We start from the raw sequence: 19,680 nt of genomic DNA on the forward strand, positions 1-19,680 counted from the left end.
GGTTTTCATTTCTAATACTGTAAACACTAATAGTTGAGGAGATGTTGAATTTTTGGGTTTTCGTCTTCGTTTTATTTAAGAATAGTGTGGTAAAAATAGAGGGGCTTTCCATAAAGAGCCTGAAGCAACAGCTGCTGACTCATCTTGTTCGTTTTGAGTTAGGGAGTGACTCATGCCCAAGCAAGAGGTTTTTCAGACATTTATTAGGTCTGTGGAGCTTGTGTTCTGTGTTAACCAGGCAGCTCCATTTGTAGCGGGCGGGAAGAATCATTCCTCATTATTGCTATTCTGATGTGGGGACAGTGAACAGGAGTCAGAGAATCACTAAGCTATTAAAGGAAAAAAATATTTAAGCTGCCATTTAAGAAGTCAGCTTTGAAAAAACATATGTCTTCATTTACTCAACAAGCGTTCAGTATGTACCAAGTGCAAGAGGTCCCTGGGGCTGACACTGTGCAGGGAAGATGACATTTTCCTTTATGCTTCATGTTTTTTTGCCTTAAAAAATGCCAAAGGTTTTCTGTTGCTGACTGAAAAGATTACCACCACTTAGCAACTTAAAACAGCACAGATGTAATGATCTTCCGGTACGAGTGGGTCAGGAACCTGGGCATCCTGAGTTCCCTTGGTGCTCTGCTTGGGACCTCACAGGCTGGAGGCTGAAGGCTGGTGTACCTGGGCCATGTTCTCATCTAAGGCTTGTTCAAGCTCACTGGTACTGGCAGAATTCATTTCCTTGCAGTGGTTTGACTGACATCCCATTTTCTTGCCAGCTTCCAGCCGGGGCCTCTGGCAGCTCCTAGGGGCACCCTTACTTCCTTGCCATGCGGCCCCTGCTCTCACAACATGACTGTATGCTTTCTTCCAGGTCAGCAGGAGAGCACCTCTTTTAAAAGGCCCACCTGATTAGATCGGGCCTGCCAAGATCAACTCCTTTTTTTTTTTTGTCATTTGAGACAGTCTTGCTCTGTTGCCCAAACTGGAGTACCACTGGCACAATCACGGCTCACTGCAGCCTTGAACTCCCCAGCTCAGGAGAACCTTCCACTTCAGCCTCCTGAGTATCTGGAACTACAGGCATGTGCCACCACACCCAGCTACTTTTTAAATTTTTAGTAGAGGTGAGGTCTCACTGTGTTACTCAGACCGACTGCAAATTCCTGGGCTCCCACCTTGGCATGAGCCACCACATCTGGCCCAAGAGTACCTCCTTGTTGACTAACTTAAAGTAACCAAATCACAAAACTGATGTCCCATCATATTCCCAGGTCCCTTCTACACTCCAGGGGAAGAAATTGTACAGGGGCATGTGTCATTGAGGCTCATCTTAGAATTCTGATAGCACAGAAATCTTTTCCTAACTCAAGATCACAAAGATTTTCTCCTATGTTTTTGTTTGTTTGAGACAGAGTCTCACTGAGACTAGTGTAGTGGCACAATCATGGCTCACTGCAGCCTCAAGCTCCCAGGCTCAAGAGATCTTCCTGCCTCAGCCTCCTGAGTAGCTGGGACTGTAGGTGTGTGCCACCATACCTGGCTAATCTTTAAAAATTTTTTCATAGAGATGAAGTGTCAATATGTTGCCCAGGCTGGTCTCGAACTCTTAGAATTATAAATGTGAGCCACCGTACCGGACTTTTTTTTTTTTTTTTTACAATATTAGGCTTTGTGTTTTTTGTTTTGTTTTGTTTGTTTTTGTCTGTGGGTTTGTTAGGTGAGGCAGTTTTTGTTTTTATTTTGGCTTTGTATTCCAAGTGAATGTCGACACCTGACATCCTGTGTTTTTTTAAGTCCAGTTTTAGTGATCCAGTTTGAATTAGATTTATATAGGAGAAGATTAGAGTCAATGTCCTTTTTTAATTTTTTGATCCTCCAAATGAGAGATTTTTTTTTTTAAGTTCTATGAAGGTCACCAGTTTTTCCAGCACCATTTGTTGAAAACCTTTCCTTTCCTCATTCGAGTTGCCTTGACAATTTTTTTAAAATCCCCATGTATATATGTGGGGAGGGGACCTGTTTCTGGACTCTCATTTCTGTTCAGTTGATCTATATGTCTTTTCTTTTGCCAGCGCCAAACTCTGTCACTTTCTGGCAAGTTGAAATTAGGTATTATAAAAACTTTGTTCTTCTTTTATAAAATGGTTTGTTATTCTGTGTTGTTTTGAAGAGATAAATTTTAAAATGAGCTTGTCAATTTATACCCAAAAAATGCCCACTGGGATTTTTATTGAGATTGGTATTGAATCTGTAGATCAGTTTTGGGAGCATAAGCAACAATTTTGAATCTTTCAGTTCATGAATATGATATAACTCTCCAATTATTTAGGTTGCAATTTTTTTGCCCAAGTGTTCTGCAGTTTTCAGTAAAGAGATTTTTCACATTTAAAAAATCTGTTGGCAGATGGCACAGAAAATCCCAAGGGATCTACCAAAAAAGTCATAGACTAGTGAATCAGTTTAGCAAGGTTACAGGATACAAGATCTATATACAAAATATAAATTTTACTTCTATAGACTAACAATGAACAATGGACACATGGGAACAGAAATGTAAGAGGCAATACGAAATACTGTGATATAAATTTAACAAAACATTTAGAGAACTTGTTTAATAAGAAGCACAAAACACTCACTAAAGAAATCAGATCTCCACAAATAGAGACGTGTTATGTTCATGAATTGGAAAATTCAACATTGTAAAGATGTCTGTTCTCCCCTAATTGATAAACAGGTTTGACACAATTCCTATTAAAATCTAAGCAAGATCTTTTGTAGATACAGATATTATTCTAAAATTTATCTGGAATGGCCAAAAATGTTTGAAAATGAGTAAAGTAGGAGGGGTCCTCTCCCTGATTCCAAGGTTTGTTGTTTACCTGCAGTGCTCAGGCCTGTGTGGTGCCAGCTCAGGGAGAGATGCAGAGGTCAGTGGGACAGACCCTTGGGTCACTCCCCACCAACATGCCCGACTGATTTCAACCAAGGGCAGAAGCAACTCAGTGAAGAAAGAGAGCCTTTCAACCAAGGGTGCTGAAGTAACTGTGTCTCTTTAGGGAAGAATAAGTGAACCTTGACCTAAATCTTTTACCTTACACAAAATTAATTCAAACTGAGTTACAGATTTAAATGTAAAATGCAGAATTCTAACACTTGAGAGAAGGTTACAGTAGAAACACCTTGGGGCCTAGAACTTGGTGAAAAATTCTTAGACATGATCCATAAAAGAAATCAAATTTTGAAATGTAATTTTTGTTTCATCAAAATTTGAAATGATTTTTTTTTTTTTTTTTTGAGATAAGGTCTCACTCTGTTGCCCAGACTGGAGTATAGTAGTGTGATCGTAGCTCACTTCAGCCTCAATCTCCTGGGCTCAAGCAGTCCTCTTGCCTCAGCCTCCCCTAATAGCTGGGACTACAGGAACACAACACCACACCCAGCTTTTTTTTTTTAAAGTAGAGATGAGGTCTCACTGTGTTGCCCAAGCTGGTTTCGAACTTTTAAGCTTAAGGGATCTTCCTGCCTTGGCCTCCCAAAGTGCTGTGATTACAGGTGTGAACCACCATGCCCTGCCCAGATCCTCTTAATAAGAGCATGAAAATACAAGCTACAGACTGGGAGAAAAATATTTGCCAACTACATGTCTGACAAAAGACTCATTATCTAGAAAATATAAAGAACTCTCAAAACAGAACTCAACAGTACAAAAACAATCCAAGTAGAAAATAAGCAAAAGATGAGATTTCCGCAAAGAGGACATGCCAATGGCACATAAGCACATGAGAAGACACCCATCCTCTCTAGCCATTGAGTCACTGCAAATGAAGGGACATGCAAACTCTGACTGCCTGGAGATGGAACTACATACCTATTAGAACAGATAAAATAAAAAACAGTGAAAATAGGCTAGGTGCAGTGGCTCATGCCTGTAATCCCAAGCACTTTGGGAGGCCAAGTTAGGTGGATCAACGGAGGTCTGGAGTTCCAGACCAGCTTGGCCAACCTGGTGAACTCCATCTCTACTAAAAATACAAAAAAAATAAATAAATTAGCCAGGTGTGGTGGCACCTGTAATCTCAGCTACTTGGGAGGCTGAGGCAGGAGAATTGCTTGAACCTGGAAGACAGAGGTTGCAGTGAGACAAGATGGTGCTATTGCACTCTAGCCTGGGAGACAAGAGTGAAACTCCATCTCAAAAAAAAAAAAAAAGTGAAAATAACAGATGCTGGTGAGGATACTGAGAAACTGGATCTCTCATTCATCACTGGTGGGGAGGTAAAAGGGTACAACCCATTCTGGAAAAGAATGGCAGTTTCTTTAAAAAAAACTAAACATGCACTTATACAACCCGGCAGTTGCACACATTTCACCCTAGAGCACACCTGTACATGAATGTTACATCCATACCACACCTGTACATGAATGTTACATCCATACCACACCTGTACATGAATGTTACATCCATACCACACCTGTACATGAATGTTCCTAGAGCTTTATTTGTAAAAGCTAAAATACAGAAACAACCAAAATGTCTCTAGATTGGTAAATGGTTAAATAAACAGTGGCCCATTCAGACCATGGAATTCTACCAGCAGTGGAAAGGAACAAGCTACTGACACATGCAACAGTGTGGGCGAATCCCAAGGACATTATGGGGAGTGAAAAAAAGCCAATTTCCAAAGGCCACATGCTGCCAGGTGCAGGGGCTCACACCTGTAATCCCAGCACTTTGGGAGGCCAAGGCAGGAGGATAGCTTGATCCCAGGAATTTAAGACCAGCCTGGGCTACATAGCAAGGTCCCATCTCTACAAAAAATTAGCCAAGCATAGTGGCATGTATCAGCTACTTGGGAGGCTGAGGCAGGAAGATCATTTGAGCCTGGGAGGAGAGTTTGCAGTAAGCTGTGATCATGCCACTGTACTCCATCCTGGGCAACACAGTGAGACTCCGTCTCTTTAAAAAAATAAAAAGCCACATGCTAAATGCTTTCACTGTACACTCTAGAAAAGGTAAAACTATATGAACAGAAAACAGATCAGTGCCTATACATTCTAGAGATGCAAATCCGATTCATGGTTGCCAGGGGATTAGGGATGGTAGAAGGCAGAAGGTAGCTGTGACTGTAAATTGGTAGCACAAGGGAAACCGTTGTGGTGGTAGGACAGTTCTGTCTCTTGATTACAGTGGTGGTTACACAAATCTAGACAGGTGACAAAGTGCATGGAACCACACACACATTATACCAGTGTCAGTTCCTTGGTTTTGATATTGTACTATAAGTACTAAAGATGTAACCATTGGGAAAAATGCATGACAGGTCCACCTATATACCTCTCTATGCAATCTTTGTGACTTCCTGTGCATCTATAATTATTTCAAGATGAAAAGTTATGGCAAAAAAAAATTCATGTTTCTTAGTACTATTAGAAATGGAATTGCCTTGAAAATATTTATATTCCATTGGTTTATTGCCAGTATATAAAAATTTACTTGATTTTTGTACATAAATCTTGTATGTTGTGAATGTGCTAAACTCACTGATTGATTCTGTTAGCTTTTTTATAGCTTCCTTAGGATTTTGTGTTTGAACAGTTAGGTGATCTGCAGATTATTTCTTGCTTTTTAAGCTGTTAGGCATTCTAACTGTGTGTTGACCAGAAGCAGTAAAAGTGGGCATCCTGGCCTTACACCAGATGTTAGGGTGAAAGTATTCAGTCTTCCACCATGACTTAGGATGTTAGTTGCAGGGTTTCCATAGATGCCCTGTATCAAATTGAGGAAGTTTCTTTCTACTTGTAATCTGGTGAGAGAGTCTTTTTTTTTTTAAAGCCCTGAATATGTGTTGAATTTTTTCACATGCCTTTTTTTCTGCATCTGTTGAAACATTTCTATTTTTTTCTTCCTAACTTTGTGAAAATAGTGTCTATCTCCTACTGACACTTTTTATGTAGTTAGGTTTAAATTGCTAAGGTCTTGTTAAAGATACTGTGTCTGTTTTCAAGTCGGCAGGGGCGGGGTGGGGATTGGTCTGTAATTTGTTTTTTTCTAATAATCTTGTCACTTTTGATACCAGGATTATGCTGGCTTCATAAAAGGAGTTAGAAATTATTTCTTCCTTTTTGATTTTCTGAAAAAGTTTGCATGAGTTAGTTAGTGTTAGATCTTCTTTAAGTGTTTGATAGAATTCACCAGTGAAGCCATCTCGTCCTGGAGTTTTCCTTTGGGGAAGTTTTGTTGTTGTTGTTTTTTAACAAATTCAGGGGTTTTGTTTGTTTGTTTGTTTGTTTTTCTTTACAAATTCAGTTTTTTAAAGGGCTATTAAAGTTTCTATTTCATACAGTATCAATTTTAGGAAATTAAATTTCTTAAAGCAGTTTGTCCATATCATCTAAAATGTTCGATCTCTTAGCATAAAGTTGTTTGTAACGTTCTGTATATATTTTGATGTTTGAAGGAGGTGTAATATAACTTTTTCATTCCTGATATTGGAGATTTGTTTTTTTCTTAATTTCCTTAGTTAGAAGGTTATCAATTTTGTTGCTTTTTTTTTTTTTTTAAGATCCATTCTACCACCTGAGGGCAGAATGTTGTCAGCATTTTTAAAGAACCAACATTTGGTCTTGTTCATTTTTTCTATTGCAAAATTCATTTTCCATTTCATTGATATCTCACCTTTGTTATTTTCTTTCTCCTACTTACCTTGGGTTTAAAGAGCTCTTCATTAAGCTCCTTGAGGTGTAGAACCTTTGGTCAGTGACTTTGGATCATTTTTTTTCTCTTCTGTAAGTCTTTTTTTTTTTCTTTGAAACAGGGTCTTGCTCTGTTGCTCATGCTTGATTGCAGTGGTGCAGTCTTGGCTCACTGCAGCCTCGGCCTCCTGGGCTCAGTCGATCCTCCCACCTTAACCCCCACCCTGGCCAAGTAGCTGGGACTACAGGCACATGCCACCATTCCCAGCTAATTTTTGGATTTTTTTGAGGAGATAGGGTTTTGCCACATTGCCCAGGCTGATCTAAAATTCTGGCCTCAAGCAATCTGCCTGCCTCAGCCTCCTAAAGTGCTGGAGTTACAAGCATGTGCCCCCATACATGGCCCTAATATAAGCTTGTAAAGCAACAGATTCCTGCCCTAAGTGCAACAGTAGCCACATCTCAAAATAAAAATGTTAGTATTTTAACACTGTCTTTAAATTCAAAATACTTTCTGATTTACTTTGTGAATTCTCGATTTTAGCATGTCTGGGTACCGCTCCTGGTGTGTGCATATCTCTTGCTTCTGATCCCATCTATCCTTGCTAAGCTGCCCACCTTTCCATTTGCACCCTCAAATTAATTAGTTATTTCCATTCCGAAGCTGTTAACTCTAAAACCTTTGCCGTATCTGAATCTGGTTCTGAGGCCTCACTTTGTCTCTTTACACTGTGTGTTTGTGTCTATTAACAAGCAGTACAGTAGTCCCCCGGTCTGTGGCTTCACTTTCCATGGCCACAGTCAACCGTGGTCCAAAAGCAGTTGAATATACTACAGTGAGATGCTTTGAGAGACCACAGTCACAAAGCTTTCATTACAATATATTGTTATAATTGTTCTTTTTTTCATTGTTTATCTTACTCTACCTAACTTATCAGTTAAACTTTATCATGGGTTTATGTGTATAGGGAAAAACAATATAGATGGGATTGGGTATTATTCAAGGCTTCAGGCATCCACTGAGGGTCTTCTAATGTGTCCCCAGAGGATAAGGAGGGGACTTCAGTATTTTTTTTTAGAAGCTGGGCAGGGGCCGGGCAAGGTGGCTCACACCTGTAATCCCAACACTTTGGGAGGCCAAGGCGGGTGGATCACCTGAGGTCAGGAGTTTGAGACCAGCCTGACCAACATGGAGAAACCCCATCTCTATTAAACACACAAAATTAGCTGGGTATGGTGGTGCCTATCAGTAATCCCAGCTTCTCAGGAGGCTGAGGCAGGAGAATTGCTTGAACCCAGGAGGCAGAGGTTGCAGTGAGCCAAGATCACACCATTGCACTCCACCCTGGGCAACAGAGCAAAACTGCATCTCAAAAAAAAAAAAAGCTGGACATAACATGTCAGTTGCAGGCTCTAGCATCATCTTCTGTTTCTGGTAAACTGTGATTCTCTGTATTCGCTTATCTGTCTTTCCAGTTTGAGGGCAGCAGTGTGTCCTGTGGTTTCAGCTTTCTGATGGGTCTAAGCAGAGCTGTTGATTTTCAGTTTGTTCTTGCTGTTGTGAGGACAGGAGTGACAACTTCCAGGCCCTTTACATGTCAGACCAGAAGAGTCTGACTTCTTTGACCTGTGGATTCTTCAGAAGTATGTTATGTAGTATCCTTGCTATGAGTTTCTTCATATTTATCATATTTGGAATTCGTGGAGCTTCTTGAAATCTGTAAATGTATGTCTTTCACCAAATTTGGAAAGCTTTCTGCTTCTAAAAAACATTCTCTGCTCCACTCTCTTTGTTCTCTCCTGTGAGATTCTGACTACTTGTGTATGAGGCCTTTAGGAATTGCCCCCAAAATGCCTGCATCTCATTCATTCCTTTTTTTTTTTCTTCTTCTTTTGAGATTGGATCATTGGGTCATCTATATTAATCCAAATTCGGTGGTCACTAATTTTTTCCTCTCTCTTCCCCAGTCGGTTATTAAGTTCATCCAGTAAACTTTTAAATTTCAGATGTTATATATTTTAGTTCTAAAATTTTCATTTGATTCTCTTTGTTTTCTGTGCATCTCTAAGATTTTCTATATCTTTATTCATCATGAGCATTTTTAACCTAATTGAGCCTAATTATAATAGCTGCTTTAAAGTCTTTGTCAAGTCATTCCAACATCTGGGTTATCTGAGTTGATAACTTCTGATTATTTTTGCCCCTGATGATGAGCACCTTCCATGTGTTGAATAATTTGATTGTATCCTGGGCATTATGGATGTCTTTTTAAGACTCATTTTTTTAAGTCCTGTTCTGTTCATCCAACTAATGTTGATATTTTTGCTTTAGCAAACACTTAACTTGGTGAGACCCAAACTACCAACGTGGTCATGCCTGTGCTGGTGATTGCTCAGATCACAGCAGAGACCACTTTCAATCTGCCCCTCTAGTTGAGGGGTCACCCAAGCTCTTGGGCAGAGTTGATGCACAGAACTCAAGGTCTCCCTCCACTGGCTCTCTTCTTCCTGGAGTTACCCCCTAGGCAGTCCTGGTTGCCCCTGCTCCGTCCTCTTGTTCTCCTAGCAAAAAGGATAGTAGGTTTTCCATCCGAATATTACTGTTGCCACATGCCACCATGCCTGTGGCTCACAGGTGATTCAATTGTGCACCTGGAAAATTCAGAAGAACCTACAGGTATATTATTAGAATGAGTACAGAGCTTAATAGAGTCACTAGGCACAAACCAATATGCAGAAATCAATTGTATTCCTATTCACTAGCAACAAAGCATTAGAAAATGGAAAAATGTTTAAAGATACCATTTAAGAAACACCATAAAAGATTACCTAAGAATAAGTCTAAGGAAAACTGCAACACTTGTATGCAGAAAATTTATAAGCATTACCAAGAGGAATTAAGGACCTCATTCAAAATCAAAACACCACAGATGTTTTTGTGGGGAAAGGGAGGGTAGAAATTGACAACTGACTTTACAACTAATATGGAAATGCAAAGGGCCAGCGAGACTCAATGCTCTCTTCACTTTGAGCACCAGAGTAAGCTAGGATAGAGGTGAATTACATCCCCTGGAAAACAATAGCATCTGTGAGTCCTTGTAGATAGCGATTAGATAAACAAGGAAGGGGACTCTTGTTGACCGGTGAATATCATCCACAGACTGGCAAGCGTGGAGTGGCGCTGATTGGAAAATCATCCGGAAACTGTCATGTTAAAACACTGGAAACATCGCAGAAACTCCAAGGGCGGTGGGAGGCAGCTCTGTTCTTCAGAAATCTCAGTGTGGGACGGGTGTGGTGGCTCACACCTGTAATCCCAGCACTTTTGGAGGCTGAAGCGGGCAGATCACTTAAGTTCGAGACCAGCCTGACCAACATGGCGCAACACTGTCTCTACTAAAAATAGAAAAATTAGCCAGGCATGATGGTGCACTTCTGTAATCCCAGCTACTCAGGAGGCTGAGGCAGGAGAATCACTTGAACCTGGGAGGCAGAGGTTGCAGTCAGCAGAGATCACACTACCACATTCCAGCCTGGGCGACAGAGAGGCTGCATCTCAAAAAAAAAAATTCAGTGTTTCAGATGCAATTAAACTAAAGAGGCGTGACAACTGCATATAAATAACCTAAATTCTGTGCTGGAGGAGGAAAATTATCTAATATAGCCATATCTGTATATATTAGATAATTCCCATGTCTAATGCATGGGAATTATGAGATAGCTCTCCGAGATTAATACTCTTATCCTGGCAGCATCTTCCTGAAGCAGTGGCTGAAGTTGCTGTGGTTGTAGAAGCAGGTGTCCTCATTCTTAGGACATACCCACTGAAGTAGTTAGGGGTAAACAACTTGCTCTCAAATGATGACAGATTTTCAAACATCTGTGTATTGAAAGGGAATGAACAAAGGATAAAGCAGATGAGAGAAGATGTTAACAGGTGAATCTAGATAAAGACTGTATGGATGCTTTGTACTGTTCTTGCGACTTTCCATACATATCTCTATCCTAGCCCCAGTGAGGCTTGGAATTAGGGTTCTGGCCACTACAAAGGCTGGAATTCTGCTATGAACTTCCCCAAAAGTAGAAAGGTGACAGGCAGCTCAACTGTGACATGCCCAGTCCCTCACATGCTGGGTTTTAGGGATTCTGTGGTTGAAGCCTCTAGAAATTGGGTGAGCTCTCCCCACTCCCCAGCACTGTTATTTAGGTTTTTGGGTTTTTGTTTAAGGGACAATGTCTCAGTCTGTTGCCCAGGTGGGAGTGCAGTAGCGCAATCATGGCTGACTGTATCTTCAACCTCCTGGGCTCAGGTGATCCTCCCACCTCAGCCTCCCAAGTAGCTGAGACCACAGGTGTGCACGCCAGCATACCTAGCCTAGGTGCTTTCTGATCTAGAGGCAAGGGAATGTCTTAAAACATGCTATAACATTTCTTTCTAGCTAATTTTTCTATAATGATCCCTGTGATACCAGTGAAGAATTTAAATCTATAGTTTTAAGGGCTGAATCTTTAATTCGAACTATTAAACATCTTACGAAACTGTTTAAGAATGAGCCCAACAGATACTCATAAACCCACTGCTCAGTATTAATATGTGTTTACATTTCACCATTTTTGACTCTGATAGTTGAAAATCCACAAGTTCATAATTGTATTTATCAGCTCAAGCTGCCTTAACAAAATACTCTGACTGGGTGGCTTAAACAACAGAAATTAATTTTCTCGCAGCTCTGGAGATTGGAAATTGGAGCTTGGGGTGCCAGCACCATCAGGTTCTGGTGAGGGAGGGCTGTCTTCCTCGATTGCAGACAGCTGGCTTCTCACTGTGTCCTCACACAGGAGGGAGGGAGAGGAAGAGCTCTAAAGGCACTATCATATCAGGAGGTCCCCGCCTTCATGACCTCATCTAATGCCAGTCACCTCCCAAAGGCCCCATCTCCAAATACCATCACACTGCAGGTAGGGCTTCCACACAGGAATTCTGGGAGCATATGCACATGCAGTCTATAATGATAATGATACAAATAGAACCACCTAGAAAAGATCACAAGGAATCGCCAGAAAACATCACACTGAACTATCACTTCACAGCTAGTCAGATGGCTATAGTTTTCAAAAACCAGAAAATAACAAATGTTGGCAAGGATGTGGATACACTGGCAATTTTGTACATGGCCCATGGGCCTGTAACCTGGTGCAGCCACTGTGGTAAACAGCTTGGTTGTCTTCAAAAAGTTAAGCACAGATTTACCAAAGGATGGCTGGGCATACTGACTCACTCCTAATCCCAGCACTTGAGAGGCCAAGGCAGGCAGATCATTTGAGGTAAGGAGTTTGAGACTAGCCTGGCCAACATGGTGAAACTCTGTTTCTACTAAAAATATAAAAATTAGCCAAGTGTGATGGCATACACCTGCAGTCCCAGCTACTCGGGAGGCTGAGGCAGGAGATTCACTTGAACCCAGGAGATGGAGGTTGCAGTGAGTGGAAATCGTGCCACTGCACTCCAGCCTGGGCAACGGAGTGATACTTAGTCTCAAGAAAAAAAAAAAAAAGAATTACCATAGGATGCCATAATTTCACTCCTAGGTATATACTCAAAAGAAATGAAAATAGATATTCAAGCAAAAATTTCTACACAACTGTTTGTAGCACTGTTCACAGCGGCCAAAAGTTGGAAACAGTCAAAATGTCCCTCAACTGACAAATGGAAAAACAAATCCCATGTCCATACAGTGGCATATTATTTGCCACAGAAAAGAATGAAGCAGTGGCCTGTGCTACAGTGTGGGTGAACCTGGGAAATCCTGCGCCAAGTTAAAGAACCAGACACAAAGGGCTGCATGCTGCGTGACTGCACTCCAGTGAGAGATCCAGAACAGGCAAATCCATGGAGACAAAAAGCAGATTCGTGTTGTTGGGGCTGGGCCAGGGCAGTGGGAGTGACAGCTGATATGCTGTAAAAGTGGTAGCTGTATAATATTTTGAATGTAGTAAAAGCCACTGAATGGTTCACTTCAAAATGCTGAGTTTTATGTTATGTAGATCATACCTAATTAAAGGAAGAACCCAGGCATGGGGAGCCTGGTGCTTTAGGGGCCCAGTGTGGCTGGTGCTCCCATGGCTTCACCTTAGCACCTGCCAAGAACACACCACACGGAGCCTGAGCTTACAGTTGTAGATGCTGCTCCAGGGCTAAGGACCCTGTGCAGCCCTTCCTGGGGTCTCACTACTGTGACCAAGGGGTGGCTGTTTGCCAGGCTTGGAGACAGCCACAAGGCCACACACAGGGCAAGGTGGCCAAAGTGTGGCCAGAGTCAGGGGCCAGCTCCTCTGCATTTTCACATTCTGGCCAAAAGAAAAAGGAGGCCAGAATTCTAGGTTCTGCCTCTAACCTTGGTATCCTGTTAGGTTCATTTGCTTTCGTTGGATTCAATTTTGAGGGTTGGTTTTGATATAATTTTTTTTTTAATTATGGAAGATGTTACATGGTTCCAAAGTCAAACATACACAGAGATGTCTGCTCCTCTCTCTGTCCCATCCCCCATTCCCTCCCTCCCTAGAAGCCATCATTTTTATCTGCTGCTGGCGTATCCACGTTTCCTTTTCCAAATATAAGCAAAAAGAGTGTGGGTTTTAGTCTCCCCGCGATTTCTTACATAAAAGGAAGCACACTCTGCATTGTGTTTTGTGCCTTTTGCCTTTCCTTTGGCAGTGGGTATGGGAAACCTCTCTACAGCCACGGAGCTCATCTCACTCCTTCGCTGGGACCACAGCCCTCAACTGCATGGAGATCACAATTTATTCAACTAGCTTCTCTTAATTTGCTGCAGTGGACAGCCTTGTTGTGCCTAAGTCACTTTGTATTTCTGCCAGTGAATCTTTTTTTTTTTCTTCCTTCCTTTCTTTCTTTCCCTTTTTTTCCTTACTCTGTTGTCCAGGCTGGAGTGCAGTGGTGCAATCTCAGCTCACTGCAACCTCCGCCTCCCAGTTTGAAGCAATTCTTCAGCCTCGTGAGTAGCTGGGATTACAGGCACACGCCACCACACCTGGCTAATTTTTGTATTTTTAGTAGAGACGGGGTTTCACCATGTTGGCCAGGCTGGTCTCAAACTCGTGACCTCAAGTGATCACCTTGGCCTCCCAAAGTGCTGGGATTACCGTCAGCTACCATGCCTGGCCCTTTTACCCAATATTTTAGGATTATAAATTAGCAACAGACAATTCATAGATACCCAAGTTAAAACTTGAAAAGCTTGATTTTTATAATGTATATTGATACGGTGCTCTCTCTTTTCCAGAACACTTTCACAGCTGTGCTAATCACTTCATCTCATACCACTGCAGTGAGATGTCATAGGCATTCACTTAGCAAAGCCTGAGTTCAAAAGAGGATTTTGTTTGGGGAACTATATAATATTTTTAAGTATTTTGAAAGGTTCTCTGTTGTTTGGTTAGCATCTCTATTCAGTGGAAATCAAATGCTAACTTTAAGTAATGAAATTGGAAACCTAGCCTTTGGAGAGTTTGCTGTTGTTTTTAATATACAGCAATTTTAAAATTTGTCTTTGTAATTTGTTGAAGTGAGTGAACTAGATTTTGGAATACTCTAGCTCACCATTGATAAGTTCTGTTTTCAGTCAGTGTGAATGACCCCATTTTAGGATTTTAGAGTTAACTTCACTAAATGCAGAAGCTAAGACAAGGCTGGGGGACACACTCTGGGAGGCCGAGGCAGTCAGGTCACCTGAGGTCAGGAGTTCAAGACCAACCTAGTCAACCTGGTGAAACCCTGTCTCTACTAAAACTACAAAACTTAGCCCGGCATGGTGGTGCACACTTGTAGTCTCAGCTACTCAGGAGGCTGAGGCAGGAGAATTGCTTGAAACCAGGAGGGGGAGGTTGCAGTGAGCCAAGATCACGCCACTGCACTCCAGCCTGGGTGACAGGGTGAGACTCCATCTCAAAAAAAGGAAAAAGGGAAACTGAGACAGCTCCTGAATGGGCAGACAGGGTTTAAACTAAAAGGCCCTCTGGCCAGGAGCTGGAAGTTGGTGTTCGTTCTCTTTGTAACCACTCTCTGGTCCTTGATCTCTCCCTACCTTGACCCTTACAGCTTAGACCAATCCAGTTACCTTTGTTCCCTCTCACACCCCGGTGGGATCCACACATGGGCTGTCTTTCATGCATACCCTGTCAGTCTATGACATTGACAGAGAGGCAGGAACTGAACCAAGCGTGTGTGTAGAAAGGCTCCAATTAGGAGCAGAGGACAAGCAGGAACCAAAGTCAGCCCCTCGTGTACTGATCTCAAGGGGCTGGTCTTGTGCAGGGTTGAAAGATTTGAGGCTCTTTGCTTGTGGTCCTCAATTAGCTGAAGGAAGTGCGTGCGGCCAGCAGAGGTCTGTGAAGGGCAGCTTGCTGTGTACAGAGACAAAGGTGATGGGTGAGGCTGCCGCAGGGCCTGCCTGACGGTGCTGATGGAACTGTGAGTGGCAGCGAGCCCAGTGTGTGTCATCCTCTCACCGGAGGTGTGAGGGACAGGTGCTTCTAGAGACTGCTAAAGGCTTCAGGCCCCTGCAGAAAGGTGGTCTCTTCATGGATGTGTGTTGGCTTAGGTCCTGCCCAAAGTCAAAACGTCACATCTGCCTGGCTACGCCCAGGCCCCAAATCAACCTGCTACTGCTGCTTGAAACAGACAACCCCTCTTTCCCTGCCCACCAGCCCCTACTCAGGTTCATCCCTTTTGCTGCTCGTGAGCAGACAGGCATGTTCCTGGGACAGTTAAGGCAGAGGACAGGCCTCTGTCAGGTGTGTGCTAAGTGGCCTCTGGTCCCAGCCCAGTGAATTCATTTCATCTAATCCACAAGTCCAAGTTTGTGTTATCTTGAGCAATGTAGGTTTTTCATGCCCAGGTGAGTCCTGAAAGCCCACTTTCGATCCACTCGTGTTTGCTAGATCTCAGGACTGCAGCAGCTTTCGAGAAGACTCTGGGCTCATCTTGGCATGCACAGTGCCTCTTTATAAACCCCCAAGCAGTTAATTTCATGTGGACATCTCAGTTTCTACCACATGCTTTTTCTCTGAAGAAATGACTGAATTCTCCAGTGTTGAAAATGCATGGGATTTTAAACCTGGCCCTTTTAATGAGCTGGTGCTGTGAGAATGGAGGGAGTCTGTCGCACACGATCTTCCCATGGGCTGTGTGCCAGATCAGTGGGCGCATCATCCAGTCTCTGGGGGTAAACCGCAGTGCTCCAAACCTCAGGGACAGCAAAGAGTGCAGACGTGGGTGACGGCATTCTGGATCGCACAGGGTTGCTCTGTGTCCCCTTCTTCCCTCCACTGTGGCCCCTGTTAGAGAGCTTGTGGCATGGTCCCTGGACCTTGCAGCTCAGTGGTCACTTTCCCATGGACCCCCTGGGCTGTTTCTTGAGATGAGGCCACCCTGGCATGCAACTAGATCCGACTCCTGTCTTTCACCAGCCATGCAAGACAACCAAGAGTCACAGATAAGTTATATCCATTCCAAGTAGTAAAAAACAAACTGCTGTGGTAAGTGAGCCATCCTCATTCAGAGTCATTGGAGAGAAAGCAACAGTAAAGATATCTTAATGTTAGTGGTGGCTGTGTTGTAAAGTGCAGTTGGGTGATTGATTTCAGACTCGGTAGGGATGTTTAGATTCACACTGGGGGAAACGTCCTTCCTGTTTCCTGCTTCCCATCTGGCAGTCCTGATTGTGTCCTCTGTGGCGCTTTTCCCCTTGTGTCCACACTGTCTGGGTGGAGCATGTGCATCCAGGGCTTTGTGTCCTGTGGTGATAAGAGCACTGGCTGGGGCATGTGCGCCACTGTGACTCTCCATGCCTGGCCCAGCTAGAACCCCGCAGGAGAACTGCCTCTGCTTCCCTCATGCCTGGTGCCACCACCTGCCTAGGAACAGGCAAGGGTGGCCTGGGCTGTGAGCTGCTGTCACTCACAGCTCCTTGCGGCCACAGGAGAGGTGGAGATGGCGTCTTGATGCTTCTTGTGCTCACACGGCACCTCCTGAGGCCCAGGTGAGGGCAGGAGAGCAGGAGGAGGCAGGAGAGAAAGGTGCTGGGTAAGGAACTTGTCATAAATCAGGTGAGTGAGTGCTTCCAGCAGCTTCTCCCAGCTGCTTCCTGTCTGGGTATGGGAGGAGGCAGATGTGCAGAGGAGCAGGGGACTTGCCACAGCCACAGGAAGGCGGGTGCCGCACAGGCCTCACGTTGGCTTCCCACATCGCAGGGGCTTGGTGAGGAAGGGCGAGAGCGAGTGCAAGAGGTCAGTCATGCTGGGTGCTCGGAGTGCCTTCTCTGCTGCAGAGCTGGGCCTCTGCCTGGGGCTCTGGAGAGCAGGTGGTCATGAGGTGCCTGTGCTCACCCCATCCTGCCACAGAGGAGGAGTAGGAGGTTGCTGGCTCACACAGGCAGTGCTGGGATGGGGAGACGTGTGTTTCTCTCCCCTCAAACCAAACACTCACTTTGGAAACATCGAGGCCTTCATTCTAAGGGGAAGGTGGGCTCCTCACTAAAGGAGCTTCCGCTCTGCTTTCTCCTCACAGTCTATCTGGGACAGAGGAGGAAGAGATAGACGGAGCAGACGCTGGCCACCTTTCTCCATCCCTTAGGATGTCACGAGCTTTGGCGCCATCACCTAGTCCATTCTGGTGGCCTTCCCTCCTTAAAATTCGTATATGACCGTGCCCCTGTATATGACCGTGTATATGTATATGACTGTGCCCCTGTACACTTCCATGAGAGCGCAGAAAGTGCCTGCTCTTCCCACAGCCCTGATGTCAAGGCAGCCTGGAAGCCTATACTCCGCCTGCTGGTGTCTGTCTTTAGAGCAGGGTTCAAAGTAGAATCTTTTAGAAAGCGGTAGAATTGGTTTTTAACATTCTGCATTTTAAGGCAATCTTGTGCATACCTGTTCATGTGTGGGCTGCTTTGTGGTCGGGGTTGCATGCCCTCCCGGTTCCTCCTGTGCCCTATGTGTGCCACGCGTCTGGTGGCTCAGCGCTTCCTGAAACGGGGCTCCGGGTGATTCCGCAGGGCCCTTCTCTCCACAGAACACGTCTCAAATTGTATCGATGTTTGGTCCAGGAGAAGACTGGCTGTCATTCCACCACAACAATCCAAATGGAAGATTCCCCTGTGTTTGCTACTGTAAATCAGTATAAAAATGTGGGAAGGAATAATGGACTCTTTCTGGAAACTAGAAGATGTTTTGCCATATGCGCAAAACATCTTCCAGTTCCCAGAAAGAGTCCATTATTCCTTTAAAGACAATATCTTGGGTCCCTTGGGCTGTCTTTGACAGAAGCAAGACTGGACCCAGGAGCCAAAATCTAAAATCCTATTCTAGTCTGACCTTCGCAGCAGCACGGCCAGGAGTGGGCCAGCCTTCATGTCTGGAAAGAGAGTCACCTGTCAGAGGGCCCGGCATTTCACCACATACCAAAACCCAGCAGGGAAAACTGAAAAACTGCCAGAATTTAAATATGGGTGTTGGAGCTAAAGAAACTGCATGAAAATTTTTCTTTAATCGTAGAGATTTTTTTATTTTAGAAAACACACAGACACTCTGCCCTTTTGCTTTGCTTTCCTGTTTACACAGAGGCAAAATCCCACTGCTCTTACCCTGTTAGATTCTTGTATTTGCCACATCAGGATTCCTCTGTCAAGACTGAGCTGTGAATATTCTTCCTTCCTGACAGGGGGAGTCAGTGAAGTACTTCCTGGACAACTTGGACCGGATCGGCCAGCTGGTGAGTAAGCACCCCCACCCAAAGAAGCTGGGCTCCAAGATTAGAAAACATTTGTCCAGAGACCAAAGCAATCCACCTCGTGAGGGCTCGGCTGGACCAACAGGCCAAGCTTGTTCTATTACATTACCACGAGTAGCATTGTAACATTATGCTCTCTCTTAGATCTGGGCTTTGTCTCAGTAGGGAGGAGGAGGAAATCGCCCTGTGAGACTGCCTTTCCCCCGGTTACCTTAAAGGAGACAGACAGAGGAGTTCTTGAGTGAAAAAAGGAGGCCTTCGTTTATCTTACAGAAAATTCAAACATTTACAAAAATGAATAGTCTAATGAAACCTCAGGTGCAACATTATCACTGATTGCCAATCTTGTTTCGTCAGCCCTCCCCCCACCTCCAGGAGCAAATGCACAGCCATGTCGTTTCACCAATAATATTTTAGAGTGTACCTCTAAAAGATGACTTTCAAAATCTTAAGCACAATACCGTATGGCTCCTGAAAAATTAGCAGAAATTCCATAATGTCAGCCTAGTCAGTTTGGAGATTTTCCCTGTTGTCTCATTAATGTTTTCTTGTTGATTTTGCTTTATTTTAGCAATTTGAATAAACAACCTAATAAGGCCCATGCGTTGCAATCGGTCAATATCGCTTAAGTTTTCATCTGTTTGTCTCTATCCTTTTTCTTTCAATGTATGTATTGGAGTAACTGGATTATTTATCCCGTAGGGTTTCTTACTCTCTGGACTTTGCCCTTCCACCCCTGTAGTGTTATTGAAGATGTTTCTCTGTCCCCTGCATAACCTGTGGGTGGTGGGTAGACCTCTAGATCGAGGCTTGATCCTGTCCCTGTTGCTCTTTTTGCAAGACAGCCTGAATGGTGCATGCACTCATCACAAGAGGTGGGTTTTTTTTTTTTTTTTTTTTTTCCCCAGACAGGGTCTCACTCTGTCACCCAGGCTGGAGAGCAGTGGTGCAATCATAGCTCGTTATAGCCTAAACCTCCTAGGCTCAAGCCATCCTGCCTCAGCCTCCCAAGTAGCTGGGACTAAAGCATGCGGCACCATGCCCCGCTGATGTTTTTACTTTTTGTAAATACGGGGTTTTACTATGTTTCCCAAGCTGGTCTTGAACTCCTGGGCTCAAGTTATTCCTCCACTTCCCAAAGCACTGGGATTGTAGGTATGAGCCATCATGCCTGGCCTGGA

The 19,680-nt window shown here is 43.7% G+C and overlaps 2 protein-coding genes across 3 annotated transcripts in view; one reads left to right on the forward strand and one right to left on the reverse strand.

Moving 5' to 3' along the window:
• The window catches only part of GNA12 (G protein subunit alpha 12), a 119,264-nt gene that overhangs the window by 95,616 nt on the left and 3,968 nt on the right, over positions 1-19,680 (forward strand). The window contains exon 3 of the mRNA XM_002744096.7: positions 18,431-18,481. Within this exon, the coding sequence (XP_002744142.1) occupies positions 18,431-18,481 (51 nt within the window). The remainder of the gene's footprint in view (positions 1-18,430; positions 18,482-19,680) is intronic.
• AMZ1 (archaelysin family metallopeptidase 1) overlaps positions 10,183-19,680 on the reverse strand; it is a 64,528-nt gene continuing 55,030 nt past the window's right edge. The window contains exon 7 of one of the 2 annotated variants that reach the window (XM_054249076.2): positions 10,183-10,239. In XM_054249076.2, coding sequence (XP_054105051.2) covers positions 10,204-10,239 — 36 coding nt within the window. In that variant the 3' untranslated portion in view covers positions 10,183-10,203. Of the gene's footprint in view, positions 10,246-19,680 lie in introns of both variants that reach the window. The other variant, XM_054249070.2, reaches the window with a different exon arrangement.

Source organism: Callithrix jacchus, chromosome 2 (assembly GCF_049354715.1).
Source record: "Callithrix jacchus isolate 240 chromosome 2, calJac240_pri, whole genome shotgun sequence".
Lineage (NCBI taxonomy): Eukaryota > Metazoa > Chordata > Mammalia > Primates > Cebidae > Callithrix > Callithrix jacchus.